Source organism: Poecilia latipinna, unplaced genomic scaffold, assembly GCF_001443285.1.
Source record: "Poecilia latipinna isolate Pla-1442-1.1 unplaced genomic scaffold, P_latipinna-1.0 Scaffold4, whole genome shotgun sequence".
Lineage (NCBI taxonomy): Eukaryota > Metazoa > Chordata > Actinopteri > Cyprinodontiformes > Poeciliidae > Poecilia > Poecilia latipinna.
In genome coordinates, this window is record NW_015112620.1 from 303,261 (window position 1) to 325,652 (window position 22,392).

The 22,392-nt window shown below is 38.7% G+C and overlaps 3 protein-coding genes across 5 annotated transcripts; 2 read left to right on the plus strand and 1 right to left on the minus strand.

Moving 5' to 3' along the window:
* Positions 1-1,772: 1,772 nt before the first annotated feature.
* hmox1b (heme oxygenase 1b) lies at positions 1,773-6,478 on the plus strand. Of its 2 annotated transcripts, none has more exons than XM_015053515.1 (7): positions 1,773-1,970; positions 4,525-4,648; positions 4,769-4,840; positions 4,977-5,088; positions 5,185-5,400; positions 5,637-5,909; positions 6,025-6,478. In XM_015053515.1, the coding sequence occupies exons 1-7, from the start codon at positions 1,826-1,828 to the stop codon at positions 6,205-6,207; spliced, it is 1,125 nt and encodes a 374-aa protein (XP_014909001.1). In that variant the 5' UTR covers positions 1,773-1,825; the 3' UTR covers positions 6,208-6,478. The 2 variants fall into 2 exon arrangements, with proteins under 2 accessions (XP_014909001.1, XP_014909079.1); XM_015053593.1 differs by lacking the exon at positions 1,773-1,970 and adding an exon at positions 2,294-2,321.
* A 2,116-nt stretch (positions 6,479-8,594) lies between these two features.
* Positions 8,595-11,847, minus strand: rnf11a (ring finger protein 11a). The gene is made up of 3 exons (XM_015053702.1): positions 11,203-11,847; positions 9,525-9,697; positions 8,595-8,988 (listed from the first exon to the last, which is right to left on the minus strand). The coding sequence occupies exons 1-3, from the start codon at positions 11,299-11,301 to the stop codon at positions 8,817-8,819; spliced, it is 444 nt and encodes a 147-aa protein (XP_014909188.1). The 5' UTR covers positions 11,302-11,847; the 3' UTR covers positions 8,595-8,816.
* A 248-nt stretch (positions 11,848-12,095) lies between these two features.
* Positions 12,096-16,099, plus strand: LOC106960608 (WASH complex subunit CCDC53 homolog). Of its 2 annotated transcripts, none has more exons than XM_015053823.1 (4): positions 12,096-12,319; positions 12,910-13,086; positions 13,166-13,315; positions 14,424-16,099. In XM_015053823.1, the coding sequence occupies exons 1-4, from the start codon at positions 12,317-12,319 to the stop codon at positions 14,502-14,504; spliced, it is 411 nt and encodes a 136-aa protein (XP_014909309.1). In that variant the 5' UTR covers positions 12,096-12,316; the 3' UTR covers positions 14,505-16,099. The 2 variants fall into 2 exon arrangements, with proteins under 2 accessions (XP_014909309.1, XP_014909386.1); XM_015053900.1 differs by having other exon boundaries at positions 13,172-13,315.
* Positions 16,100-22,392: the final 6,293 nt, after the last annotated feature.

Here is a 22,392-nt window from a genome sequence, read left to right on the forward strand (position 1 = left end):
TGTTTTTAAAAAAAAATGTAAAAAAATTTAGGGGAAAATTTTTAAAAAACAAGTAAAAAAAAAAAAAAAAAAAAAAAAAAAAAAAACATTTTATGATCTACCTACATTAGTCTCTTCAAGATGGCTGCCAATGAGAGACATGGACTCTCCCAGGAGGTGTAGGTGTGCTGCAGCACTGACTGGACAGTGGTCAGAGCAACATGGATAGTTGTGTACACCGCTTGAAGAACCAAAGGGAGCGCATGCGTCAGCCATGAAGCTGCATAACCCAGGACCAGCAGTGGTTCTGACTGGCGAAGGGACCTGCAGGTCAGCGCTGTTTGGAGGGAACGACGGGCTGACGTCTCTGTCTGCCATTTCCTGATGGTTGTCAAGACACAACAATCCCACGGAGAGATCTGAATGTTTCTGACAGAAACATAGTTGAATAAATATGCGTCAGCGGGAGGTGAAATGACGACGTACTTGTTGCTGCAAATAAATACATGAATACCTGAGCAACAGCGCCCTCTACTGTGTACCCTGAATGCAACAAGTTGCCTTGAAAATTCTAAAAAGAAGGAAAAAGGAAATAACACAGTTTAAAGGATTTCATTTCAAATTTTTTTTTTTTTTTTTTTTTTTGTAAAGTGACAATACTATCAGCAGACTGTTTCATGGATCAGTCCATTTTCAAAGTTGTCCTGGTCTCCAACTGGAATCAAACATTACATTCTGTTCTAATTTGAAATTATTTGATCAAATTTTCTTACAGTGTGCGTTCTCACCTCCGGATCCTCCATCATCCATTTATCTTGTGGCATGTAGGCTAAATGCATAGGAAAAGGATAAGAGGAATCCATCCAGTGAGGTTCAGACTCTGTTCCAATGTTATCTGGAATTGTAGCAATTTCACAACCCATTCAGTTATGTGAAGAAAAAAAGAAAAAGAAAAAAAAAACAACAACAAAAACTCTCATTTCACAAGACTACACATTTTGAAAACACAGGATATGAAATGCTTATGTAATCATATTTAATGTTAAAGATCTAATTCCAGTCATTTAAACACTGTTGAAACACAACAGTGAGTCCTTACCAGCATGTTGGGTTCTCTCAGTTGGGGAACCAATTAGTTCCTGAAAAAGATAAGTATATATTTTTTTATTATTATTATTATTAGATAATGTTAAAGATGATTAATAAATCTCAGGTTTTCAGAAAAACTCAAGATTCTAAACAAACAATGCTGCCATCAGACAGTCATATTTACAGTGATCTATAAAGATCACTGGAAAACAGTCAGTGTGTTGACATGAAAAAAAAGACGATTTCTCAGATACATTAGAAAATTTATAATCAAGAGTGTTTCTAAAAAGCTGCTCAAAGGGGATCAGTTCCAGTCTAGTGGTGACACACCAAGACCAAAAGTTTCTGAAATGTTATTTTGTCGTTGTCATGTTTAGGGACTGAGTGACATGCATTCAGAAATAAAAATAAGAATTAAGTAAGTGAAGCAACAGAGAATGAGAAATGTAAAGCTGTGAATAGCCATGGTAGTTTTATAATTTATTACTGTACATTCTAATGTTTATTAATAACTTTTTTTTTTTTTTAATCCCTCTGATTAGTCATATCTGACCTCACATTTCCAGAAAACTGTTTGCTCTTTAGGACAAACTGATTTTGTCATCACTTCTACCACGGTAATTTGTCAGGTAAAGAACCAGATCACTTATAAGAATTGTCAAAACAATAAATAAATAAATAAATAAATCATAAAATCACCTTATGAGGGTTACATTCCTTTGCATTCAGGTTTGCTTGTTCCAAGCTGTTCAAATCCATGAAAAAAAAAAAAACACCTTCTGCTCCTCTTTTGGGTTTACAGAGTCCTTGCAGTCTAGCACAGAGAAAACCAGAGCTACTAATCCCTGAGCAACATGTCATTCAGCTCTGCAGAGGCCTAAGGAGCAGTTCATTTGAATCAGGTGTGTTGGAGAAGAGATGCATCTAAAAGTAGCAGAACATAAGAACTGGGTTTGGGCACCACCAGGTTAGACAATTGTTTTTTCCATCCACGGTTCTTCGGATGGGATTCTCTATGTCAGAATCAGGTGTGTTGCAGTCCACCTGATTCTGATGGTTTCTGATCAGCTCGTCAAGCTGATCAGAAAATTTTTATTATAGCCATTTAAAATCAAGTGCACTGAAGACAAAAAGAAATCACAAGAAAGTAGAGGCTTTCCTGTCTTCTTTTACTGTTGCACCAGCTGAATCTGTGCCAGAGTTAAAAGGTTATTCAAATGTTTTCTATTAGAAGACCCGCATGTTTAACCAGGGTAAGCTGCGGTGCAGTGTGACACATACAGTGGGTAAATGATTTAACTTTCTCTTGATAAAGACTTTCACTTTGATTTGACCTGGCTGAGTGGCAAGACTGCTGCAGGTGAGAGGTCAAACAAACATGTCACTCAACAAAGCACGATGCAAACAAGCGACTTAAGAGCATTTTGATTGCATCTTCACAATGAAAATAATGTTCTGCTTCATTTAGCCATTAGATTGTCGCAACATTTTATTAGAAACGCGGAGGACTAGCATCAGACCATCCGACGTTGCTATGAGACGTTCAAGTTAGCACAAACTCTAAAGTGGAAAAATACTCTTTATTGATTTTATAACTTAAAGCTCACGACTTTAATGACCTCACAAATCTGGCTCGCGCAGACTGAGAGCCAGGGGTGAACCTCAGTTCTTCACGTAGACACTAACGACAGCTGCTGTTTCATGTTTACTCCGGGCTCCTCCTCCTCTAAAATGCTGAGTCACGTTTCAGTCTGGAGTGATGTTTCATGATTTATAATAAACATGACCACTGGGTGTCGCTGTACTTGTAAGACAAGAATGCTTGCATAACAAAAGCTGTTGTAAATCTTGCTTTCACTCATGAAAAAGGGTATTCATTTGAAAAATCCATAGGATTTCTTGAAATATGATTAAACTATAGCATTAATGTAATAAAGTGACACTGATACTGAAGCTCTGTTTTTTTTTTTTTTTGTTTTTGTTTTTTTGGAAGTTTTTCTCTCTGCTGGCTCCATTTCCTGCCATTAAAAAGCAGAAAGTAGCATAAATCTGCATTCTTTCAAAAAGCAGTTTCCATATGACCTGTCAGTTTCACAATCTTAATGACATGAAGCCTCAGAATATTTTGTTCTAGCATAAGCACATTCTGTTGAAACAGCAGTCTAACCTTTGGTGGTGGTATCTAATTCGCTAAGCAGGTGATCTCTAACAGAAAGTGAGGCTTTTACTGACTCAGACTCCTCACTAAGGTCAAAGGTCATTTTCCTGTCAATGGATCTGAATGAGTAATCCATGTTTTCATACAGCTGAATTCCTTATCCTGTGACTTTAACAGCTAGCATAGCACTAACTGTGTTACAAATGTGTGCAGATCTCTGCTACACTCTGCTAATATCAGAAGAGCACAATTAAAAATTTTGACTTAAAACAATTATGGCTAATGGAAACGCAGCTAGTGTGCCCACATATTTACACTTCAATCCACTGGCATGCACTTGTGCTGCTTTTGAATATTTTAACAAACTGGCACTTAATCACTTTTTGCTGAACTGCTGGATCTTTATATTCCACCCAGGACAACTAGGTCTGCTGGAAGCTCCTAAACAATTGAACTTTGGGCTGCCTCAAGAACTGCCTGCAGAGGCACATTAGATATGCCACAAAGATTGAGATCTTTCTGTCTGTCTTTCGTAAAGACAGTGTTTCTCCTTTTGGAATGGTAAACTTCCACAATACAACTTTGGCCTTTTTGAGTTATTCTTAGATCATCAGTTTTCCCTAAAAAGAGGTGATTGGAGACACAATATCAGGGATTTTTTTTCAGTTCATTCACAACCATATCATAGCCTTCTTATTTTTACAAGGGATTCAGCCTAAACTATGTAGTTTATCCATTTATTTTCCAATGTATCTGTTTGTGTTGCGTTCAATCGTGTGTTACATAAAATCAGATTTATCGGGATTTGATAAATAAATGACATTTACACTTAACTGTGTTGGATTTTTGTAAGCCGATTGTGAGGCTGTGGCTAGTTTTGTCGACTAAAGCTTGTTTCGGGAGTGGTTGCTCATCTTTCCACTCAAATTAAAGCTGTGAATTAACATGTGATTTGTGCTTGTGTGACATTAGAGTCTGAACACTTCCTCTCATGGCGATCTCAGAAATGTTCAGTGTCATGTTTAGCACTGGCTCCTCCTCCGATTCAGCTTTGGGAACTAAATTTGCCCTGTCACCTTTTTGCACTCGGCCCGCCCTGGCTTTGTTTCCCAGGGAATTGCCAAAAAAGCCTCACTCATGCTATGTCCCATATTCCCTCCCCCTGCAGTTTTCCCAAGCCTACTTGTGAAAAAAGCTGTATCATGGTTTGCCTCGACCCCTCCCACCGCTTCTGCTGAAGTTGCCATTTCATGTTAAGCAGACGGTTTGACTCAGACTTCCTGTTTTCATTGAGGCAGAAAGGGGGAGGGAGTTGGAGACAAGCAGCTTGTATAAAAGAAGGAGAAGAGCTAGAGCTCTCAAACTGAACAAGAGAGCAAGACAGAGAGCTGCAACTCCATCTGAAGAACTTAATCACAGCTGGTAGGTAAATCACAACTCAGATATCAGAACCTTTGCTGATGTTTAGATTTTCTAAATCTTCTAAGTGTTGGGATATTATGTGCAAAATGACACATTTGTCATAAACATATTTTCTGACAGGTTTGACATATTTAGGAGCACAATGGAAACAGAAAAGAGGACTCAGAAGTCAGCAGAGCAGACCGTTACCAGGTTAGATTGAGCTACTGTGATTTCCTTCATACCTCTGAAACTTTGTTTTGGTCTTTTCCCCCAGTGAACATTGTCCAAATATGACTGCTTTTCTTTAATATCCTGAAAACCAACGTTGTTGTTTTCTCTCACACAGAGATCTGTCAGAACAAATCAAAGAGGTGACCAAGGAGAGCCATGTCAGAGCAGAAAACACAGAACTGATGCTGAGCTTCCAGCGGGGGCAAGTTACACTTCCACAATATAAGGTAATGATAAACTCTACAGCACGACCGCTGAGATAGATTAAATTTAGGTTGGATTCCAGCGGGTTAACCAAATGCACCTCTATGCCTCCTCCATAGCTCCTCCTGTGCTCCCTGTATGAGATCTACCGGGCGTTGGAGGAAGAGATGGACAGGAACTCCAACCATCCCGCTGTTGCACCCATTTACTTCCCCGCTGAACTGGCCCGGATCAAGTCCATTGAGAAGGACCTGGAGTACTTCTACGGACCGGACTGGAGGGAGAAGATTGTCGTCCCTGTCGCCACTCAGAGATACAGCCACAGACTCAGACAGGTAGGTTTTCTACATTCCACATGGAAAGTGTCATTGTTGTACACAACGACACTTTATTTCAGTACAGCCCGTGAGGCATCACCATTTCCTCTGTTTAATTTAAGGCCCAATATAACTTGATACGTTAAGTTTTAGCATAGACAAAAAAAGAAACTAATATTTCATGAATTTCTCATTTTTACACAGACTGCTTGAAGTGTAAGAGTTAACGGTCTTTATTCTTGTGTATTTTTCAGATTGGCAAAGAAAACCCTGAGTTCTTGGTTGCTCACGCTTACACCCGATACCTGGGAGACCTGTCTGGAGGGCAGGTGCTCGGCCGAATTGCCCAGAAGTCCATGGGGTTGAAAAGCGGCGAGGGTCTGTCTTTCTTTGCCTTCCCTGGCGTTTCCAGCCCCAACCTGTTCAAGCAGCTCTATCGCAGCCGGATGAACAGCGTGGAGCTGACGGCGGAGGAGAGGAACGGCGTGCTGGAGGAGGCCGTCAGGGCCTTCGAGTTCAACATCCAGGTGAGGAGGGGGCGGTGGATATCACCTGCCAGGTCCCAGGCAGCTGAGCAAACAAGATTAGCCCGAGTTAATCATTCACTCACAAACAGCTGACGTTGTCTCTTTTGGTTTACAGGTGTTTGATGGCTTGCAGAAGATGCTGAGCGTGGCGGGAAATCAGCAACGGCAAAGCTCAACAGACTCCAAAGCAGTTCATGGTAAAACACTCCAGATCCTAGGAACCTTTTCACCAATGCTGAGGATGGTACTGGGACTCTTTGTGGCTCTGGCTGCCGTCGTGGGACTCTATGCATTATAGAGACAGTTTGAAAAAAAAAATAAAAATACTGTGTTTTCTTGATCTGAAGATCCTTTTTGTAAATAACTGATAATAAATCCAAATGTGTTTGTGAGCTTTTAACATAAACTAGATTTATACTGTATTTGTTTACATTGTGTACTGACTCGATTTGTACTATTTTCCCTATCACACTAATGCACAGAATGCATTAAATGTGCAATACTGAAAAAATACTGTATGTATGCCACCTTTTTTTAAAATAAAATCTGCTGTAGAAAGAGAAAAACAATGCTTGTTTATCCTACACTAATTTTTCATTATTATCTTTTCATGGATATTACTGTGTTGACACTGAACCCCCAGCAGCTGGATGTTGTCCCTGATGGCTTCTGTTTATTTGGCCTATTGGCTCTGTTGGTGTTTTTCAGATTATGAGTACAAACAGTCTGTGGGGATGAAAGAGGTAAAAAAAAAAATTAAAATTCTTTGCCAGGCAGATGAGGATGCTGTTTACTATAGTTCCCTATAGAAATATAGATTCAAAGTTATTTTCAAATCAATGTATTAATCAAATTCAAGACCATTATCTTGAGTCCTAAGTGGAGGAGTTTTATCTTAGGACTTATTTCACAGAAGTGAAAAATGGAGCAGGAGATTGATAGACCAGACTGGTGTTGCATCTGCGGAGCTGTACCAATCTCTCATGAAGAGAGAACTGAGCTAAAGGGCAAAGGTCTTGATTTACAGATCAATCGAAGTTCCTATCGTATGGTCACAAGCTTTGGTTAGTGACTGAAAGGAGATAGGAGCTACAAGCGGCCTAAGTTTTCTTCCTTAGGGTCTCTAAAAGATAGGATGAGAATTTACATTTAGAACTTTAAAGCAAAAAAATATATATATATGTTTTTTGATCATCTGGATTCTGCTGACATTGTGTTCAATTGTTCATTTATGTCCAGCTAACAGCATAAGCTGCCATCTTTGAGGAGATGCCAAATATCAAAAACTGTCAGTTAAACATTGAATTTTAAGTCTTGGAAAAACAACTAAATTCTTTTCTTTTATATAGATAGACTTTCATTTAGTGAGGGCTTGATATTTTGTCATTTGTTCTTATGTGCCTTAAGCTATGGTTTTGTTTTAGGCCCTGCTCCACATGTGTCACATGTGCACATCCCTTGTGCCCAAGTGTGCTACGTGTATTTTAGTAGCTTCTGTGTTTTATTTTTGTGTTTGTTTTTTTTTTTTTCTTTTTTGAGAATTTTAAATTATGGCTGAAAATACTCAAAACCAATGAACACAACACATCAGCTCAAAAGATTCAGAATGTACTTTTATTGTGACTTTCATCAGTTTTCACAATTTTTTTTGAACTTTTTGCATACATTATAAATTAAAACAGATACAGACTCTTGCTGTGTGTCACCAGCAGCTTCTTCAAACACACCTGTGACACACTGTGCTGGTGTGCGTTTCCTCCTAGAGGAAAACTAAATGACGACAAAGTAAAAGTCAAAACTGATTGTACTTCACAGAACTTGGCTTACATTAACCTTTAGAAAAGGCACGGTGAGCGAACAGTAAATCAGAAATGTCCTCGTACTCGAATCTCTCAACGGTTCAAATCACGCTTTACATTCAGTCAGTCTACATCCCTTCCTGCTGCTTCACCAGTTCTTCCCTCGCAACACGAAGACAGTCTCACATTACGTGTTAGACAACAAAAGGCGAAAACATTTTGTGCTACTAAGCTCAGAAACTTTGGAAATTAGTAAGTTGCTAAAAGAAGTTCAGAACCACACAACAACAAAAAAACCCAAAAACAAAGTCACACTTCCTAGACGTGCCGGTCTCAAACAACCGTTACCTGAAACACTTAAAAACAGAAATTAAAACACATTTCTATATGGAACCCACAAGCTGCAGGCTTTACGATTAAGGAGCTCAATATGTGTTAAGGAGGCCTGAACAGGAAGTTGTGAGTCTGTAAATGTTTCTGATGCTAAACAACATGTATAGAATCTGGAAGAACTAGATTTTAATTCAAAAGCAAAAGGGAGAATTCATATGGAGGAAGCACTCAACAACTAACACTTGCAAAATAAAAGACAGTCAATTCTTGAATCACGTAAATGACTGAACTGATAACATCTAAACTCCAACTCCTGACAACTTTGATTTAGTTGTGGAAACTAACGTGAATTGTGTGAACATGTTTCTGCAACATTCCAGAATATGGATTCTCTGTAAGAAAATCATCTTTTCACTTTGTGTTTTCATTGTTAACTTGTCACACGCAGAGATGACTCAGATAAATCTCCCTGTCTGAAATAACGGACATTACACCAAAGAGGAAGTAAACAGCTGATTACTTAAAAACGAAAATCACTGCATTTTGTAATTTGTTTTAGCTCATCTGACTCGATTTGGCACATTATCCTCCTGTGAAAAGGCTAAATTTCTTCAAACACAAACATGTGAGTAACTGTTCTTGATGTGTGTCTTCATCCCCAGAGACCTTAGAAATACCTGCGCAGGGCCACGACGCCTCGGCTACCTGTTTAACAGAGAGGGTAAAAATGGTGCCGGTCCTTCTGGACAGGAACGGAAGCAGCCGCCGGCGGGGCTCAGTTGGTTTCATATGTAGACAGCAGGGCGGCGTCCACAGGCTCCATGCAGGAGGGGCAGGTGAAGGAGCGCATCAGCCAGGGGTCGATGCAGTCCACGTGGTAGATGTGAAGGCAAGGCAAGAACCGAATGGGATCACCATATTCAAAATCCATCATGCAGATCACACACCTGAGGAAGAGAGAAGCAGCGTTTCAGCAAACAAGCCTTTTCGGTGTAATAACAGTTGAAAGTTTTTTTTCAATCTATACATACATACATCTAGAGACTGAACTTTTTACCTATTCTTCTTTACAACGCAACACTCTTCTTTTCAGGCCTGCCAGTTTAGATTGGAGAGCCATGTTTTAGTATGTGCAATATTGCCATAGTCTTTCTGTTTATGGAAGGTAGATGAAGCAGAGCTTTGTGACTCTTTCAAAGCTTTGGGATATTGTTTTAGAACCTAATTGTGCTTTACAATTTCCCCACAACTTTCTCCTGACGCCTGTGTTCCCTGATGCCATTTGTTCACGTATGTTCTGTAACAAACCTTCGCAGAACACCTGGATGTACACTGAGGCAACACGATGAATTTTGTGGTTATGCTGAGACTAAATGTAAAAAAATAAATAAATAAATAAATATTGCATATAAAAACTTGCGCAAGGCACAGAAAACAAAAGGTTTAATAAAGTTTTGTGATGATGTCGACATTTAGGACTTACTCTTTTACTTTCTTCTCCGAGGCGTCAGAGCCCGGGTCGAAGATGCCTTTGGGAAGATGCTGGATGAGTCCGATACGCTGAGCGATACGGATCTGCTCCTCCTCGGTCAGCTGGTTGGCCAGACGACTCTCGCCTGGCGTAGGATGGAAGACTGGCACCTGCGGGGTGTGCTGCTACGAACAACAGATCACAAGACGCAGCCCGTGTCATCTCCAAAAGCAGAGGTGTAGAGCATTTGCTTCACACAAATTCCACCACAAATCTAGTTTTTCTTCTGCACTGCTTAGATGTTTTGCTGCCCATGGGATTTCTGCTCATACAGCTTGCATTTTGTAAAATCTTCACTGTAAGTACTCATGCTAACTGGAGAATTGCTTTACATGTTGAACCAGCTGACTGGGCTTATCGAAAACTAAATAACACCTGGATTAAGACAACAAATCCCATGCAAGTTAAGCAGAAGAGATTGAAAATGTAGGACAAAAAAAAAAAAAAAAACACAAAAACCCCCAAAAAAAAATGAAGTACAGATGGGGGATGTTAGATTCAAGGCAAACAAAAACAGATGAGAATGAAAAGCTGGCAGGGACACAGTGGGAACATCAGGAATGTAGTATTTTATGTTTTACTAAAACATGGCCGCAGGGAGATATTCCAGACACTGAAGTCTATTTACCTGACTGTGAAATTAACTGGCAGATGAGACTTTTATTCAGAAACATTGAGATACATGCGCTACATAAAAGGTCAACTTTTTTTTCTCACTATCTGACATTAAATGAAACCAAACCTTCCCTGTCTTGAACCATTTAAGATTAACAACATTATACCCAACTGCTAAATGCCAGGAGAATGAGAGAAAGGGAATTTTGGGTATTCAGAAATGTACAGTGAATTCAGAAAGACTTCTCAGTGCTTAACTTTCTCCATAATTTTTGCATTTGTCATAATGAGGTATTTGTGTTTAGAGGTATGTTTGGGGTATCCTTAAACAAGACTACCAATTGGAGTTTTGGTTCATTTCTCCTGACATGAAACCTTTAGAAAATATAACATCTACGATAGCTATGAGAATCAAGCATTTAGGGAACTTTTCCTGAGCATTAACTTTAAGTTACCATAAGGGAAGATTCAGGTAAGATTATTGTTTATTGCCTACATGTCAAGAAATTATTTTTTCCTTTTTTATATTTTCTGGAAACAATGAAGAGTATTGCACATTTAGCTCCTTTTCAAACTTTTGTTTATTGTCTTTTATTTATGGTCCTTTTATTTCCACAATTTAATTAGTTTTTTTTCTTTTCTTTTTGTTTACTTTTCATAAAGCACCAAAATACAACAAATGTCATGTTGAGGTGTATTACAAATATATCCATCCAGTTCCAATTGTTTTTACATAGAGTCCAGTTCGGTCCAAATCAATTCATTTTAAACCAACAGAATCAAAGTGTAAACCTCCCATTAGTCTGACCTATACTAGTAGGGCTTTAGAAATTAATCGAACACATTAATAATTTGCCTCATCACAATCCTACAAACTATATATTTTATACTTTAAGACGTTTTAAACAACTACCCATTCACGGGATGGATTTATAGATGACATTTTAGTCATAAAACAATTAAGAGTGACGTCAATCCGCGGGCTGCGAGTAAAGTAGACACTCAAGTTGCTTACCTGGTAAGGTGGCGGGGGCTCTCCGGGCAGACTGCCCCCCTCGGAATCGTTCAGCAGCGAAAGGTCATCCCCACCTTGTGAAAACAAGCAGTTCCCCATTGACCTAAAACCACCATGAGAGAGAAGACACTTCTTTCTGTGGGCAGAACTCAGCAGAGAACCTGAGCCTCAAAAAACAACCTGAGCAGCAACCGGACGGCAACTTAGCTCGAAGCTGCTAGCCGCAGGAAGGAGGCGGCAGGAGACAAGAGTTCAGACAAATCACCGCAAACGCGGATTGATACAGGTTCTTTGATTCCAGCAGCTGACACAGATGTTTACTGTGTTTGACAAGGAGAGGGGTCCGCGTCCAGCTGTTTGCTGTATTTACAACAAGCAGCAAACCGGAAATGTCGTCACGAGGAAGCTGGCCAATACTACACTTCCGACCTGCAGTTCAAAATAAAAGTTTCAAGGACGTACAGCGGCATAAACCATAAAGGCACAGAATAAAAACGACTTCCACACTTTTTGTAACACACCCCATATTTCATAAAGTTATGGAGGGCGGAGGGGGGAGCAGTTTGCTCTTTCATATGATACAACACTAAATAAGCAACAACAAGAAATACATAATGAAATACACATATTTTTATAAAAGCTCCAGTTAGCTGTATTCTGTGCATTACATCACAAGATAGTATTAACCCCAGCATTTGTCCCCATTCCTCCAAATTTATTTAAATCAAAACAGAAATAGGCACACAATAAGTTGACATTGTTGACACAAGCAGAGAAAGTTGTGCAAAGAAGGACGCAACCTGAATAAAGAATAAACAAAAAATACCAGCGGTTTAAATTGTTTAAAAAAAAAATACAACATTCAAAATGTGATTACTTTATGCCCAAAGGCTTATGTGTAGGTCACAAGCACCGCCTTATGATTTGCTACAGGAAGTCGTAAAAGTGGGCGTGGTTCGGTTGTGTTCTTAGCTTTCCGAAGATGAAAAGAGATGTTTAATCGTCGATAAAACATATTGCCAATAAAAATCAAGAAGAAGAGGATAAAATACCAGTAGGAGAAATACCAAACGTGTATTGCCAACCGTCAATAAAAATCAAGAAGCACAAAGAGATGGTAAGTCGAGGAAGATGCGATACCGTTCGGCATAGCTCGGAACAGATTTTTTTTTTTTTAAACCGTTTTAGGGTATTTCAATTAAAACAGTTAATTTGCGTGGAAACATAAAACACGAGAGACGCGTTTCAGGACTGTAATATGCAGCTGGGTGTGTGCGATTCTCTGTTTAATTTCCCAACAACTCACCCACGCAGGACATTCTCCGGTTCTTCTAACATGGCCTTAACTGTCTTTTCTATAGTTTTCCTCTCATGTGTTTTCCCTTTTCGGGGGCAAAATACTAAAGTAAAGGACAAGACACATTGGGGAGATTTTCACATAGATTCTAAGGTACTTTAGTTGAACATGTTCATCCTTATGTGTTTGAGTCAAAGTTTAAAACGAGGATGCGCTACCTCTATGAAAGAGCCCGCAGAGCTCCTTTTTTTTTTTTTTTTCCTTTTGTCCTTAGGAAGTTATAAACCTGAATTGGACCAAAGAGTCAGCGGGTCAGACTTCAAAAGAGTAATGGAGTCAAAATGCATCAACAAGACAACAAGGTTTTGCTTCAACTTAGTTTTATCTCATTTTAATGTGCGCATATTCAGACAACCAAGACGTGCCGACCTCCTGGACCCCCACCTCCGCCTCCATCCCGTGGAAATCCGCCATTTAGAGTCCCTTCTCCACCACGTCCTCAACATGCCGCAGTGCCTTTTATGTGTGATGCAAGGCTTCCAGTCCAAGAGACAGGCGACCAGGGAGACAATTCACATAACTCCCAGGTAAGCAAGCGCCTTCTCATCATTCTGGAGTTAAAATGACCAGAGACATCTAAGATATGTCATGATAAAATCTCCGCAGAGCCACAACACTAATGCTCCACTCCAGCACACAGACAACAGCACACCTCCACCTCCACTTGGAGAGGAGGACACAGAGACCGACGAGGGGAAGAAGCAACACCCAGTCCAGGAAACTGACCCCTCACCCCAGGCGTATGAGAACCCACAGGTGTGTCATCATGAATAAGTTTCTGTTTTTACGGTAGAACTGTTTTGGCAGCGAGAAAGGTGCATCTGCCTTAATCAGATGTTTGTTTTCATTCATTTTGATGTTTATGCTAACGGGTTGTAATACACAAACATATTTCTGTATAGTAGTTGGTCTGGGCTCGTTTTTCCATTGTTTACTTCATCAGTGCAGCGTGGCACAGCGGTCATCAGCCTTCAGCTAGTCTGCGTTGTTGGATTTAGGTCAGTGAAGAACTGTCATAGCATGAAATCTAAACTTTATTTTGGCGCACTGAGCCACGTCTAAGTAAGACACGCCTGTCCTTCACTTGTGGCTTAAAATTTTAATTTCAATTAACAAAAGTCCTCAAAAGGCTGGTTCTGGCAGAATAAATTGATAAAACTACCTATGACTTTTAAGATACTATAGCTTTCTCTACATTCAGTGAGTACTTCTTAAGATGAAACAATACTAAACATCTATTCTTAATGATGTAATTTGGTGCTGTGCAAATAAAATCCGATTTGATCCGACTGATGAAATAATATTTAAGCACACAACTATTGTGTTGAAGTCTAGAGGACCATACAAATAGTTCAAGGGTCAAACATGACTTAAAACGAGGAATATGTCAGTGAGAGCAGATCTGTGTGGAGTGACTCCTGAAGCAGTCAGTCTTAGTCCACACTTTGTGAGTCTCCCAAAACTCTTGAATAACCTTCGCTTTACAGTCAACTCAAAGTTGTATATCTTTCAGTCACATTTTTTCCTTCTACTGAACCTTCTACTAAGAAACTCCTGTGATTAATGAGCGTTTTTTTTTTTTTAACAATGACATCTTATGGATAATGTGACTGTCTTGCTACATCAGCTGTCAAGTCATCACACTTCCTCATAATTGTGTAATTATTCTAATTTTCAGTTTGGGTTTTTTTTCTATTAGCTGTAACCTGTAATTATAAGTAAACACTTGAACTAAATCAGAATATATTGAATCTATGCAAGTTTATTTTTTTAAAAAAATTCTATTACTTTCATAAATAAACATTTGTTGATTTTTATAATTTATTGAAATGCATTAATGCGATGTAAATTTTCACATCCCCAGCCTGCTGAGACCCCAAATCCTGAAGGAAATGTCAGCACGATGGATGAAGATGATGACATTCAGCATTCAAGAAGTGCTTAGGTTATGTTAAGAGTATATACTGTGTTCAGATGAAATGATTATGATTATGCCCATAGGGACAAATTAGAGGCATTGCTTTGGTCAGACCGTTTAAATATTGGGCTACAATAAAACCAACACTGTTTTTACTCTGTTCATAGCAGATCTTATCTTTTTAAGATGTTTTCTTACCCCACAGATATTTAACTGTGGGATAACTGTGCAATGTGGAAGTAAATTTGGGCACACTCGATAACTTTGAAGCACATGATTAGTCAGAGACATCTTGTAACGGCACAATGAGCTGTCGGTTTTCTTCTACTTTTCCTTCACTTGCAGTTCCACAAGGGGACAGCTGGCTCAATTTGTTTTGTGGATACAATACCATTGAGAGCTGTGCATAATTTTTTTTTTTCCAGCCAACAAAAGTGAAGATGAGTGGTGTCAAATGAAGGACAGATAGACAAGATGCATGACGCAAACTCTGAAGTTTGGTTTCTCCTCCGTTAAATTCATAAAAAGTAAAAAAAAAAAAAAGAAAAAAAGAAAAAATGTCTGTTTTCTGAGTGAAAATTGCACAACTTCAGCTTCCACGCTTTCAGCTATTTAAGAAGTAAAATTACAAAAGGAATATTATTCATTGCTTTTGATCTAATTAAATATTAGACTGGTAATTATGCTAGATAACTAACTTATTTATTTAGTAAATATACACTAAGTTTTAATGAAAATTATATGTGTAAGAGCAAACTATTATGTCAAGTCAGAAGATCTTTAAGTTTTGAGGTACTTTAAATGCATCTTGACGCTGGATTGTAATAAACGAGAGAAAGAATGAAAAATAGATCACCAAAGAAAAGAGTGTCAGAGTTGTGTAATACTGGATTTAAAGTGAATTGTTTTTTGTTGTTGTTTTTGCAGTGGGTAGTTACTTCTCAGATTGAAATTCATGCTGTTGGTTTATTTTTATGTTAAAATGCAGATTGTTTCTTCTTTACTTTTTTTTAAATTCTCAGTTGCTTATCATCTTGTTTCCAAAACACACAAAGTTGATAAAAGAAAAAGAAAGAAACTCAGTACTAGCTCAAACCATGTTTATTCTTGCTCTATAATAAGACTCGGAACAAATGGAGTGTGTGTGAACATCTGTCCAGCTCATATTTTCATACTTTAACACACTGTGTGTAATGCTGGTTGGCTTTGTTTTGTTACGTGATAAATATGTTTCACTTTGAGAATTTTTGTTTGTGAAAGCAAAGTTTTTGCACAGGAGAAGAACTCATTTTAAAGACAAATTTAACATTTCAATTGTATGTTTTGTTGAGAAAATCTGCAACAAGTTAGTGACTTTCTTTGTAATTGCATTTCTAAAGATGCTTTAGTTTGTTGATATATTTTTATTCAATATGTGCCTTTAGGATTTATTTTTTTCAACTGTTACTTGTGCCTGCATAGGATGGGATAATAATGCATTGAAGTAAATAATCTATACTTTCCTTTAATTTTCTTTGACTGAATTGGACTTAGTAAAAATGCAATTTCTATTCCTTGTGAGTTTCTCAAAAATAAAATTTGTTGAGAAATGTCAGTAAATAAACTGAATTATTTAAATTTTAGTCTATGATTTTTGTCATCAAAACATTTCTTTATATCTTAAACTCAAACTTTTTTGTTCTAATTTAGTGTTTCAGGACAAATTGATGATCCATAAGTGAGAATGCTAAAGATTCAAGTGTTGTTGGAGGTATGCATGGCTTTACATTCATAGCATATTTTCACAGTGGAACCAGTAATATCTCACAAGTAAAATAATGCATCTATTGATTTGATGGGGAAAACAAAAAAGTGAAAAAGCTTTGCAGAATTAAGAGAGGAGTCAGAAACATAAGGACCGAGTAATGTTCGACAATGACAGAGTTGAAATTAAGTTGGAGAAAATAATGTGAACCCTCTTTTAAATGTAGCACTGTATGAAATCCTAATCTAGATTAACTGGGTTTTAGCAGCAGCAGGATCTAAAATGATTTTATTTATCAAACAAAAACTGAAGCTTAAAAAAACCCTTTGTACGGTAGGATTTCAGCGTGAAAGCAGCTGCCAGGTGCTGGTGTTTAAAGCCTCTATAAAAACAGAAGTATGCTGGTCTGGAGCGCACATGTTTCTTTCAGCACAACGCCAAGGAAGAAGATCAACGGTAGTTTAGAGATGCAACTGTTACTGTCCCTTAATCAGGTAAGGGTTATAAAACCATTTCCAAACTAAAGTAAAAAACGCTAGTGGAAAAAAATAATATAGCTGCCAGTATTTGTTGGAGTGGACATCCAAGCAAAGGTCTAAAGTTCATGTCAGCAGAAGAAAAGATTGAACAAGCATGTCAGTTTGAAAGGGTTTCAATTGGACCACCAAATTTTTATGAAAATATGTTAGCATGCTGCACTGGAATGAAGCACTAGGCTTCTGGAATAATGTCCTTATGACAGATCAGAGCAAAGATTTACTTGTGACACACAGCAATTACATCTCATATTAACTTTTAAGCACAAGGGTGGAGAGATGATGATTTGCCAACAATCTAATCCCAGATTAAGGGATGGATGTTGGTACCTGAGCACCTTGCAGTCATTGAGTGAAGATTTCTACAGTTAAATGTGGGGCCATCTGGTCATCACTCAAAGGAGAAATCACTGAACAAAAAGGCTAAAGTTGTTGTGAAGGTCCATTCAAAGTCCAAAATGTCGCCCTGATTTAAATGCTGCGGTGGTACCTTCAAAGAGCTGTGCAGAAAGGAAAACCTGAAAATCAATGAACAATGAAAAATCCTCTATTATAGAGTAAAGTGCCAACAGTCATAAAGAAAAGCACCGCTTCAAGTTGCTGTCCAGATAGACTTTACAAGCTTCTGAATCACAGGATGTATTTTTATTTCTTTTCCACTTTGGCCCCATTTTTGTTTAGCAAAGAAAATGTATGAGTTTTATACATGTTGAATTTTTTTGTTATATTGTAAGTTCTACCAATTAGTTTTAGTTTTTTCTATGGGCAGTTTGGGTATAGTTAAGTTAGTTTGGAACCAAAGTCTGTAATGGATTTTTGTGTTTGGAATTGTTAATATTATTTTGGTAACTTTTACACCCTCTTGTTTGTCAAATAATTTTTTGACTTATGTCATGCCCTTCTAAGCCCCAAAATCAAAATTATTTACACTTTTTAAACTTGTAAGATCAGATTAACTTTTGCTTTCATCTAAGTTGTAAGAGATTTTTTGTTGTTCTGTTTCTTTGCTAGAAATAAACTACAATCAAGTTGGAAGTGCGTTCAAGAAACAAACCACCTATTGCACACATGGCCTTCCTTGTAATAATTTTGGTTTTGGAGCTTAGAAGGTCATGACAGTACAACTTACAACCAAGATCATTTTTACATGTTCAGATATGTAATAAACCCAACAACTGAAAGAGGGTGTATTTTCTGTTTCTCATCACTGTGGTTCAATAGGAATAAATGGGGGGGGGAGGGGAATGCTTAACTCCCAGAGATTATCCTTTTATATTCAGTTCCACTCCATCTTGAGGCATCAGGAAGAAAGACATGACACATCAAGGTGGTACAGTCAAGAACATCCTTTTTATTCAATCTTCTCAAACTGTGTTTTTCTTCTTATGGAAAAGAAACTGTAATTAACACATGCATTTCACCTAGAGCTCTGGGGGTGTTCTTACAAAGAAGTGGGGCTGCACTGAGGATACTAACAGGGGTGCAGAAGAGCTGGGAATCAAGGGATCGGGGGAGGGGGCACCTGTGATGGGGGTGGGGGGCTGCCTATTTCACCAGTAACCATACACATTAAAAAGATCAGAAGACCAAAATAAACAGCAAAACAAAGAGACGGAGCAGTCTGGCATGGGGTGGGCAGAGGTGAAACGGGGAGGGACTTCCCTGAATCCTCTCAAAGCGGAGAGATCAGGTTCTTGGTGGCGTTTTTAGCGATCTGGTTGTTGCGTGGTAGGTGGCTAATACTGCTGAGGGTTTCACAGTGTGGAACCTGCCGTAAACAACGATACCTTTCTTTGAAAAGTTTGGTTGGAATTGATATGAGATTTTAACCAAGGAAATAAAACCACCCCTTTCAGCCTCATGTGGGACATTTCCGGTTATAAGGTGCTTGTAGCTTTAATTTTACAGGTCGAAGCTTCCTCATAGGAAGCCTAAATGACAGCATACCCTGATAGCAAATATGAAAAAAAGAATTCCTAATTAAAAGGGAACAAAAAGGGGGTATAGAACAAAGCCATAATATAAATAGCCAAAACAAAAGCTCAAACTCTTATCCTCGCCTGAGCAGCCCCTTACCAACCTCGCCATAGCAGTTCATTCAGCCCTGTCGACCCCATCAGTCTTCTTTGTAAACCTCTCTCTTCTCTTGCGCACACACCCTTAAACTCTGCCGTACCTCCTGAACCCACCCAAGGACACCCCCAACAGCCCATCAGTGTAATTTGTTCACTTACATTAGCTGCTGAATGGAGAAGCTGAAGAAGATGGGTATGGTAATACAATGTGAAGCATACAGACAAGAATAACATGTGAGCTAACTGCATTCTGCTCAGACAAAAAGTTCCTCTGCAAATATTTTTTTCTCGTTTTTTTTTTTTTTTTTTTTTTTTTTTTTCCCCTCCCCCCAGCGGAGAGGGCGGGACAGAGCGCGCGCGAGAGAGACGGAGAGTGACGGACACAGTTACAGACTACTCCAGTGCCTAAGAGAAAACAGACAGTGGAGACAGAGGAAAAGAAAAACAAAAGCAAGAGTTGAACAAGAACAAGTTTTTTTTTTTTTTTTGCCTATTTGAATTTTTTTTTTCATCATTTATCAATAAAAAGTAAAGAACTAATTCACACCAGTTTTCTTTTGTACTTTACAAAGGCGCATATCTATATATATATTATAAACATATAGATACACAGCTTTGAAAATGAAGTAAGGACAGAGGGGAGGAACATTGAAGAGGGGATTCATTTTACAGCCAGAGGAAGGAGCTTTCCCTGAGCGCTGATTGGGCAGCAACCTTTTGCCGCCTTGTGACACTCAGGGGCAACCTGCAACCTAAAGCCATTTCCAAAAAACGAAACAAAAAAAAAAAAAAAAAGGGCATTTTGAATTACAAAATGGAGTCTGTGAACAAAAGGCACTTTCAAGGGACAACCTTTACAGCTGGGAAACTATACACTACGGCACAAGCACTATTAAGAGTCATCATTTACAAAGGAGGGAGTGGAAAGGAAGGGGGGAGAGGCTCACCTTGCTGACTGCTATATAAATGGCTCAGACCTCTTAATTCTGCCTGATTAGATGCTATTATGCCCCCTTTCTCTTTATGTTATCTGTACAGACGTTCAGTATCCACATCAGTACCAGAACTCCAATTCCAACTCTGGATTCAAGAAAAGGTTGAAAAAAAAAAAAAAGGAGGATTATGGACGTGAAGAGAATAATTTCAGCTGTTTATGCCAATGTTTTGTTTGGGGAAAAAAAAAGAAAAAAGAATGAAACTGGGAGGGTTGTTTCGCTTTTGCTGGTGAGTGTCAGGCAGTGCATGGCTAAGTTTTCTGTTTAGGGTTTGCTTCTTTCGAAAGGTTGAACCAGAATGCCTTTTGTGTCACAACCTTAAGGAACAGGAACCTCTCCCCATACTAGATACAAAGAGAAGAATACAAAGAGAGAGGAATAATGCTGTTTCCTAAATGGTCTGTTACTTTTGTTCATTTATAATAATTCTGAAAAGGAATCTGGATTTATAGTGTTAAAGCACCAGTTTTTCATTTGATAGATTCTGTTTTGAAGCTGTGTAGATTTTTTTTTCCTTCAGCCCTCCCACATGTTTATAAACAAATGATTACACATAAAACATTTTAAAAAAGAGACAAAAGAAATAAAAACAAATACCCCCAACTTACAAAGACTAGGATTTTTCATGGCCCTCTAGTTTAGAGTCCCGGAGCTTACGGACTTGAAACAAATACAATTTTTTTTTCTCTTTTCTCGTAGCTTTCTTAAAAATCTCTAACAGACAAACACAATGATCTACCCAATGCATTGCACGTGGCTCAATCGACACATTATTTTCAATAATAATACTTTCCATCAAAAACAAACACTTTTCTTCAAACCTACGGTCGATTCTTTTTTTTTAACATGATCATCTAGGTATTATAATGCAGATGGCGATGGTGTGTGTCGTTTTGATTCGAAACAGCAAGGCGATCTTACTGAAACGGATTGTGTGGGGCGGGGGGTAAGAGTTCAGAAAATAACTAGACTGCCAACAAGCTTGAGGAGTAAAAGTGGAAAAGAAGCATTCATCATAAATATATATGTATATTATTTCTCTGTCTTTATAAGAAAAAAAATGGTTGCAGTCCTCTATGAACATCCGTCCTGGGCCAAAGATTTCCACATGCACCAACACCAACGTTCCCTGTAGCCTTAGCTTATATACGGGAATAGAACCTGAAGTCAAGTTAATTACTAATTGCATGGAGGGAATACAGAGGCACTTCCATATATTGTCGCAGACTTGCTGTACATAGAGCTAATGTTTCTATAGAGACCCAGAAAGTCCTCTCACAGCCCGGTTTACTATCCCTGCAAAACAGAACCAATAGCCCGGCAGTCCAGTTATTTTGTGAGGTCAGCTTTTGTGAGTTGGATTGTGTCATGATGAAAATAACAGCGACTCTAATGTGAACATTTACATAAAAATAGTTCAAATTAAAAAGACAACCTTTAAATGAATGAAAAACCATTAACAAAGGCAGTTTGGAGAACTAAGTTTAAAAGGCTTCCCTTTTATTCAGGTTGCCGGTGGTTTTAGTGTGCATTTTCTATACGTGTATGCATTTGTGTGTGTGTTTTCTGGATGTTGATGTGACTGGGATGCAGCATGAAGCAATGCAAGGGATGCATGTGATGAGCTGTTGCCACTGTGCTGTCCATTTGTGAGAAGTTTGAGAAACTGCTGCTAAAGTCTGAATGTGCTACTTAATGAATAACTGCAAACTACAGAAACGCATGATGGCATGACATGCAAGAGAAGGTGCAAAACAATCCAGGTGATACAAACCCAAAACCAAATCTGAAAGAAATTGCAAGAAAAACAAAATTAAAGCTAATAAACTGAAGCTGATGCTGTGCGCGCACTGCTGTTGATGGATAATAGGGTGCTTGTGTGCATGCTTGTGCCTGAGAATGTGTCATGTTTAGGGGCCAAGACGTTAACACAGCTTCATCCCTACGGTGACAGTCAACCTCGGTCCTCTCCTCCAATCACTCATCTGACCACTGATGTGCAACATGATTCATCCCTTATTGAAAATGAATTAATAGTGCATAGGTGAGGGAACGAAAAGAGCACAGTTAGTGTTATGACTGTCTGTCGTGTGTTCACTTTCTTGCGCTCGCCTCATGACTTTCACTTCTCCTACTAGCAGGACGCCCTGATTCTTCGACAGGTAAACAAAGACCAGCCACTTAGTGCATATATGTCACACCATCAGATGGTGTCACCATGATTGGCCAATCGGAAATGAAAGGGGCTCAGGGCTGAGTGAGTGGAGCAGCAGAGTGTGCTGACACAGAGGTATGAGGCCGTGGTTAACTCTTGAGCTCCAGCTGTGATGGCGTTATGTGGGGCAGTTGGTGGAAAGTGGGACCGTGACGCTGGGGGAGAGATGTGCAGAATAAAATTCACGGATATGCACGTATGAAATGTGGGTAGTGATCTTTTCAACTTGCACATCTGACTCCGCCGTTTGTCATTACGTTCATTTTTTTTTTTTTTTTTTTTGGATCTCCCAGCCAATGCATGGAGTTTCATTGTGGAGACAACAAAATGTAAAAGAAATATATAATATA